Source organism: Trachymyrmex septentrionalis, unplaced genomic scaffold (assembly GCF_001594115.1).
Source record: "Trachymyrmex septentrionalis isolate Tsep2-gDNA-1 unplaced genomic scaffold, Tsep1.0 scaffold195, whole genome shotgun sequence".
Lineage (NCBI taxonomy): Eukaryota > Metazoa > Arthropoda > Insecta > Hymenoptera > Formicidae > Trachymyrmex > Trachymyrmex septentrionalis.
This window is the reverse complement of record NW_017305125.1, coordinates 13,817-22,648: the sequence shown is the minus strand read 5'-3', so window position 1 is coordinate 22,648 and position 8,832 is coordinate 13,817. Positions and strand designations below refer to the sequence as shown.

General features: G+C 33.4%; 1 protein-coding gene across 1 annotated transcript; it reads left to right on the top strand.

Moving 5' to 3' along the window:
• On the top strand, nt 1-8,169 carry LOC108747139 (T-box transcription factor TBX5-A-like). Its single transcript, XM_018484411.1, has 6 exons — nt 1-561; nt 1,761-1,856; nt 4,993-5,236; nt 5,349-5,502; nt 5,634-5,831; nt 7,064-8,169. The coding sequence occupies exons 1-6, from the start codon at nt 242-244 to the stop codon at nt 7,987-7,989; spliced, it is 1,938 nt and encodes a 645-aa protein (XP_018339913.1). The 5' UTR covers nt 1-241; the 3' UTR covers nt 7,990-8,169.
• The last annotated feature ends 663 nt before the right edge of the window (nt 8,170-8,832 follow it).

Below are 8,832 nucleotides of genomic sequence, written 5' to 3'. Positions count from 1 at the left end.
AATCGATCAACAGCGAAAGCAAATCAAATTTTCACATCCCTCTCTCCTGCTGTGAGTCTGTCTGGAAAATATACCGCGTCGCATGTTTTCGTACTTTTTTTTTTATCCTTGTACGTACAACAGTTTATATTGTTATTCTCGGTCAAGAGACGGGACCTCGATTGAATTTGTCATTTGAAAACATATCGGGGAGGGTGAAAGGATCAAAGTATACAAAGTGACGTATTGGAGAACACTCAAGATGCAACCGGCGGGCGCGCCGCGAACGCCGGGTTCTCCAACGCGTTCTTCGTGCCACGAGCGCGATCGCGAGCGCGAAAGGGAACGCGAGCAGGAGCGAGATCGCGAGCGAGATCGTGGCGGAAGGCAGAATCGGACGAGTCCTGTGGAGGATCGAGAGGATCGCGAAGAGCGAGGTTCGATTGCGAGACAAAATCTCGGTCCTCCCGCCGCGATCTCGGGGCATCAAGGATTGCCGCTGTCTTTGTCGCTGGAAGATCGGGAGCTCTGGACCAGATTCCAGTGCATCACGAACGAGATGATCGTCACCAAAAATGGAAGGTACATGCATACGGATTAATTGGAAGATTAATAAAAAATATGTTAGCTTGAAGGGAGGTATAGTCCTCTATCGCTACTATTAATGCATTGTACGATCGGTACAACGCTCGGGTTGATATTACCGCGAGAAAGTGATTTTTATGCACTCCAAAATAAGAATCAGATACCACAAGTTTTTTAGCCATGATAGACATCCGATATCCGATAGAAATATTTGTTTACCGCGAACAAAAATATCATTAGCTAGAATCTCAAGCAAAAACCGGAAACCGATCTTTTAAAATTAAAAGAACAAGGTCTCTCTCTCTCTCTCTCATTCTATCTTATAGCAAGAAAATGTTAAACTGTGAACTAAAGCGAAGGAAGCTGCATGGCAATTTCAATCTAGATACTTTTTATTTGGGACAAATAATATTGTAAATATTTTACTTAATTAATATATATTTCACATTATAATATAACAGCAGCTCCTCGGGCAATGAAAACTCCCATACTTTTTAATAATAAATCACGATATGTATGAGCTACGTGTTACAAAGTTGCACGGCATATGAAATATCAAAGTCGCGGAACACATAAAAAATAAAAAAAAATAAATCTCAACTTATTTTCATTTTTTTCTTTTTTCTTTTAAAACGCTCCTTCTTTGAGTGAAAACATAACGACAATAATAATGTTTAGATGATCGACGAGAATGCCCGGTCAGTATTTGTCTGACGGTGGAAAACTTTTTCGGGAAAAGCATATCATATCTAGATATATATTATTTATTGTAAAGAAATAGACAATATCGAGCCAATGTATAGTTAGGATACCAAAGTGAATGATAAAGGTCGATCTATAGAAAGACGGAGTTCTCCGGGATTATTGTGGGAAGATTCAGCCATCGGCAATAAAACTTTACGATGCTTACAGTCCTCTTGTAAAACGTTCTCCTGTCGAGCTGATGCCTGCGAGCAAGCACTTTGCCTGCACACCCGCAATCGACAAACCATAATCGTTTTTATTAATACACGGCTCGTAAATGTATAGTCGCGCCGAGGAGACACAAGTGTATCCAAGTCCGCGGCGGTTATCTTTTGATCCACACCGTGGATTTTACCGTCGATGTCGATCTTTCGCACGCATCCCGCAAATCTCATGGCTTTACGATTGGTAACCTGTTATGCGCATTTCTGACATGTCACTTTCGTCCGCAGGAGAATGTTTCCCGTGGTGAAGGTCGTTGCACGTGGTTTGGAACCGGCGGCTATGTATACTCTGCTACTGGAATTCGTGCAAGTTGATCCGCACAGGTAATCTTCAATTTTATGTATAATAAATTATTTGACAAGTGTATTCTTAAAGGCGGGAACACAGAATCTTGCATAAAGCATAATGCATAAGAAAATGAACCAAAATCTTTCATTTCCTTTCTTTCCATCAAATATCGTAAAAAACTTTGGTTGATTTTCTTACGTCTTATGCAAGACTCTGTATGCTCCAATAAGTTATTACTCAAGCTTTTAAGTCTTAAGGCATAGGAAATTGTCAATCATAGTCGATTATTCTTCTCACATTCGTTTATGATTGGTTAATTTCTTATTAATGACTTATTGTAGAAAGCTTCTAAAGAGCAGGAGATGCATAACGCATAATGTATAATAGTAAATCAATCAATCAGAGTCTTTTATTCCATGGGAAAAAAGGAAATGAAGGATTTTGATTGATTCATTTTCTTATGCACACATTACGCTTTATGAAAGATTCTGCTCCCGTCTTCTTGCCATTATACTATTATCACTGCTCACTTATCACTATCTTAAATCGTAACATCAGAAGCAGAAAAACATACAGTAAAAATTTTTGCAAAAATTATTTGCATAGGAATATTTTTCAATAAAACAATATTTGCAATCCAACAGATTTATAAAATGTACCGAAAACTATTTTCTTAGTTTCGGAGAGAAATTAAATCATATTTACTTCTATATATACATTAGACATATTTATTTCTATATATATATATATATATATATTATTAGATAGTTTATTATAACTGTGAACATAACTTATTTTATTTTTTATTTTATGCATAATTTCATTTACAGATACGATTATTTTTTAATTATAGAGAAACAAGAGACTTCTCGGTCTATGTTGATATAAGTCGATTTTATCGAATAAGATATTTTATTGAAATATACAAGATGTAATTTAAAAAGCGTCTACGAACCATATAACGCTAACCTAATAAAAAACTAAGTTTAAACTTAGTTAAAACTTATGAACCATTTTGCAATTTTCGCAATTTTTTTTAATTATTCAGTAAATACAATGTCTAAAATTGATGCATAAGACATAATTTTAAGAAATTGTTAAGAGTTCGTGAGAGCTTTGAGATATTTCATAAAGAAACACTGAAAAATATCTTGAAGTTGTCTTATGCGTCGATTTTATTCGCTTATTTGGCAACATTTAGAAATTAATGTCTTGTTAACTATTGCGAAAATTGCAAAATGGTCCATTAATTTTAGACTCATGTCAGTTTTTGATCAGTAGTGTTACACGGTTCGTGGGCGATTTTTAAGTTGCACCCTGTATATTTATACAATATATTATATTTTGTAAGAATTTTTATTATGATTTTCTTGCTTTTGTCATAATTTGAGACAGTTGAGATAGTAGTGGTGAGTGAACAGAAACTAAAAAAGCAACGATTATCTTCCATGCTTTATCAAAAGTTTAAAATAATTTAATTTTTTTTTTCTTTTCTTCAAGTATCAAACATCGAAATTTTTAGAGAAATATTAGATGTAGTAAAAAGTCATCGCGTTTTTTTAAAAGACATCTATCAGTAAAAACCGCAATTACTTTCTTACCAACAATATAAATATATCTTGATAGAGTAAAGTTTCAGCTTTAAAAATCTCTTTTTTAAATTATACGATACGACAATTTTTAATGGAGTTATGAGCAATTAAAGTCAAAATAATTCTTTTATTTAATCCGCGATAACTCAGTAATCAAAAGTCGTAGGAATATTAAAAAAAAACGATTTTGTAGGGAAAGTATCAAGCTTTCACGATAGGTAATCGAAAATTTTCTCAAATTCGTTTTGGACACGTTACAAATCCACAAAGTGAGAAGAAAATTTTTCGTCTTTTTCAGCTCGTAGTTTTTGGTATGTAAAAATTATCAAACTCATATAAACTTAAAAAATGTGATAAGCTTTTAAAAGTAGAGATTTCAAGCTTTAAAACCCTTTTTTTAAATTTGAATTTCATTCATTATCGACGAAGATATTGTATATACAACTTTGAGCTAAAAAATACGCGATGACTTTTTACTATACCTAATATATCAAGATTTTTAAAAATAATCATAAAAATTTCATTCTGATTTATAATTTGAGAATTAAAGTTAAACCGATAGTTTAACTTTCGGACAACACGAAGTGCTACGGAGGATAGAGGGTGGCACAGTGGGTAGCAAAATGGTCGTATGCACAATGTATTCACTGAGTCAATTTTTCACCTACACTCTATCTTTTGTCCCAGGACAGAATTTCACACATTTATTTTTATTTTACCATATTTTTAAATATTTTTGTTTTTCAAAAAAGAGAAAAATAGCGTTAAAATAATAGAATAACTGAAATAAGAAAAAATCTCTACTTATAACATGTGATACTTATTTTGATTTTAGTAGACATGTAAATAATTTGTTTCAACTATTGCATGAGAAATATGTGCAAATATTTGTTCAAATATTATTCATATGTTCGTCATCAGTTCTAATGTTTACATTTTGACTGACCCGGCATTTATCGGTTAAAGAATTAAACAATCTCTTAATTAATAACAAGTGAAAATTGTACAAATTGCAAAGTTATGCTGAGAAGAATAGAAAGCGCATAGCATCGAAATATTATGTAGGCAGCAAACGGATAAGTACGTTACCGATTTGCATTGATTTATTTCGCGAGCAAAAGGAACGGGGGGCGTGAAGGACACTAACAGGTCGTAATTACCGTACCCCTTTCGTTCAAGCATCACGTAACGTCGCTAAAGTCGATTCTAAACTTGTTAGTACGTTATTTTTAACTCGTCGACGATTCGTCATCGGTGTTGAACGAACCGTGAGGCATTCGCGAGCCTCATAATAGCTTTCGCAAAACAATCTCGGAAGGTGATTGAAAAAAACAGAAAAGAGTAGCACTAATCCTGTTGAGCTTAATATAAATTCTCTTTACCGAATCAGTTTTATAAAATTGTTCTCGTTTCTTTTTCAACAAGAATAGAGGTAGTACAATTCTTCCCAAGTCTCTTATGAGAAAGAACAGGACATCTAATGCATATACATTGTTTTTTTTTTTATATAATTTGAATGATTTACATAAATCATCTGTAAGATATAAAGTTATCGTATGTTGTTTCTAATCGAATCAAGGTGGAAATACGTCAATGGTGAGTGGGTACCAGGTGGGAAAGCGGAAGTTGCCCCGCCTAATCCGATTTACATCCACCCGGAAAGTCCAAATTTCGGAGCTCATTGGATGAAAGAGGCAGTATCATTTGCTAAGGTCAAATTAACAAATAAGTCGAATGGTAATGGGCAAATCATGCTGAACTCGTTACATAAGTACGAACCACGTGTTCATTTGGTCCGAGTGGGTGCCGAAGAACAGAGAACGGTACATTTTCTCCTTTCTTTCTCTCGTTTCTTTGTATTTTTTTATTATTATTTGTACTATAATTTTTAATTATTTTATTTTTATCATCATAATTATTCTATTATTACTATAGGTTCTCACATATCGTTTTCCCGAAACGCAATTCATCGCGGTGACAGCGTATCAGAACGAGGAAGTTACGAGTCTGAAGATCAAATATAACCCATTCGCGAAGGCGTTTCTTGATGCTAAGGAGAGGCCTGCCGATTCACAGACTTATCCGCAATGTAAGTTGACATGATAAATAATGGCAATAATACAAATATTATGAATAAAAAAAAAGAATGCTGGAAATGAATCGGCAATTAAAACTGGGACTCTGTAAAATAATAATTAATAATACGATAACATTTTACAGATGCAAGCGCATTGTTTTTACCACAACCTACAATGGGATATGAATACAACACTGCATCGGCGATAGCTGCCGCGCAAAATCAAGTATCAGCTTGTGTTAGCAATCACTTTTCTAATTCATGCACTGTCACTACATCTGGGCACAGAAGCGCCTGCAGAGCAGCGCCTTATACTTTGAGGCACAAGTACGTTCAAGATGGTAAGTAAAATTCTTTTATTGTTTTATTGGAATTTTAATTATAAATCTTTATAAAAAACGTAGGTTGTAAAAAATTTATGTATATCGTTCCCTTACTTCAAAAGTGACACAACTCAAAAAATTAATTAATTAAGTAGAAGAAGCTCCAATTACGGTCAAAGTTAAATGTTTGAATAATACGTCTATATATATTTTAAATAAATTTATCTCAGATATGTGTGATTGCACGTCAATTATTTTTTCAACTTGCAACGCAATCAAAGTGAAATAATAATAATCCATCCAAATTAAATTAGATTGTCGATTTAATGCTATTAGCATTAAAATTTTTACAATCCTTAAAAAATATTTTTTAGGACAATTTTGATATCCTAAAAATATTATAACAAATGCAGAATAATGTATCAAAAATGACATAACATGAAATATCTTGTATCACGAATAGTTCACATTCAAATCAGCTAAATGAATAAATTCAAAATAAAACAATTTCTTCAAATTTTGATCATATCAAAACTACCTTAACTCTAAATGTTCTCCATAGAAGATTCCCCAGTTTATTTACAAAAAAATGATGATTCTCAAAATGTGCCGCTTTTATAGAAAATATTATAATATTAATAGTCTCTTTGAAAATGATACAAGTGCTATATATATATATATATATATATATATATATATATATATATAAAAGACAGTTTAGATGTGATCGAAGTTTGAAGAAATTGTTTTATTTTGAATTTAGTCATTTAGCTGATTTAAATACAAACTATTGATGATATAAGATATTTCATATTATGTCATTTTTGACAATTAGATTATTCTGCATGTGTTATAATATTTTTATATCAAAATTATCCTAAAAGATATTTTTTAAGCATTGTAAAACATATTTAATCATATTTCTATCATATTTCTATATAATGTAATATGATATTTAATCATATTTCTAAGAATGTATCCTTTTTGCCAATACTTTTTGATTAGTTAATAATTTTCTACTAAATTGAAAACCAGTTTTTCCTTTGGTGGACAGAAGTTAAGTTAGTTTACTTTTGATGATTGATAGAATAATCTTTATCTAATTCATTCATGACAATAATTTGAAAATCATATTTTTTTAATTATTTCAATTTTTAAGTAAAAGAACGATATTTTATTCTCTTTTTTTTTTTGAAAATAAAATAATATTTACAAAAAAAGCAAAATCTTTTTTTTTTTTCTATACATAGAACAGCATGGGGACGCGTACGCACCGATGCCGCTTTTACATTCCACGGCTTACGTGGCGGCTCCGGCCTGGTCACCGCGGAGTCCAGAATCGTTGCAGAATCTCAACTCTACGTGCTTACCGCCCGTCGCGTCGCAGGAATGGCCAACGTCACCGTCGCCGTCGCCAACGTCATCACACACGGTTCTCGGCAGAGCCGTGGTCGGTACCGTCTCCACGACCACCGTCACCGGTTGCACCTTATATGTGCCGTCAAACTTACCATCTCAAGAGCAACATAGCGCTGACTCGACCTGGATACATTCTACCGCGCTGGAACAACAGCAGCAACAACAACAACAGCAGCAGCAGCAGCAGCAGCAACAGCAGCAGCAGCCCTATTTAAATTTGAATCTTCACTTGCATCACCAAATGTCTCCGTATAGTTCCATTTCGCACGCAGGGTTACACCATACAGGTTTGCATCCACAAAGTGGAGAACCCGTTCCTCCAGCAGACGCGAACGAATACGTCCACGAATATCATCATACCTCGCCGGTGCAATCGACTACTCCCGATCAGCATCGTCATCAGCAGCAGCATCACTCTCAAGCGCAGATGTTACATTTACAGACACTTTCGCAAACAGAAACATCTTCGCCGGTCAGTGTAGAATATGACAGTCCGCCTAAGGAGCATCCTCACATCCAAATAGGCTATCCCGAGCAAACCGCAGATGCTTTGAACGAGGTGCAACCGGATGATGAGAGACGATACTTGACCACGGTCGTCGACCGTCATCCTCATCCTTCTCATCATCATCATCATCACCATCATCCACATCATCATCACAATCATCATCGACAGGACACAGAGATCACCGGCGAGCAGCCGAATGCTTGGACACCATTGACACCACCGCCAGCACCACAAACAACCGCCATTTGACTTGGATTCATACGCTGGAAATTATACATAAACATTACACACGTCCGAAAATGCACGTCCAAGTTTACTATCGCGTATAAAATCCTTGAACGCAGAATATTGTCACAGTGATATTGATTTGATACATCATCAGATCAATGATAAATATATAAACGTAATAATTAATTAAGAAAATTTTCATTGCGCACTATAGATATTAAAATATCTAACTGTATCGATCCGTCCTAAATAATGTAATATGTATTTCGATTATTCTTAATCGATTGCGAATATATTAATAGCTATGTTATGAGGAAATAAAATACAGATAAAATATTCTTTTTTTAAATATATATTGTCTTATATACATATTATATAAATAATATTTTTTTATTCTCGGGAGGTCGCGGTCCTTAATTTAACGCTGAAGGTCACGATGCACTGAGAGAAAATTGTTTGGTATTTGCTATAATTACATATTACTATAATTATGATTATTACTGCAATAATAATAATAATAACAACAGTAATTATGTATATAGTTCTAGCCATGGTATTTTGGAACAACTATAAAAAATATAACTATAATATAACTATAAAATATGTTCCAAAATATAACTATAATATTAGAGTCACTTAAATCATTTTTATAGTAATTTCAACTATTTTATGATTATAATAACTATAGTCATTTTAAGTTGCCAACTATATATACATTTGTTACTAGAATTATATACATAGTTACTGTTATTATTATAGCAATAATCATAATTATAGTAATACGTTATAGTTACAAATACCAAACTTCTCTCAGTGTGTATTTGAGAGATACAAATATCTTAAATCGGTATTGCAGGATCATCT

Coding starts and splice junctions, on each gene's coding strand:
- LOC108747139 (XM_018484411.1), top strand. CDS start 242: ATGCAACCGGCGGGCGCGCCGCGAACGCCGGGTTCTCCAACGCGTTCT. Junction 1,857..4,992: donor GTGCAAGTTGATCCGCACAG/GTAATCTTCAAT, acceptor AATCGAATCAAG/GTGGAAATACGTCAATGGTG. Junction 5,237..5,348: donor GTGCCGAAGAACAGAGAACG/GTACATTTTCTC, acceptor TTATTACTATAG/GTTCTCACATATCGTTTTCC.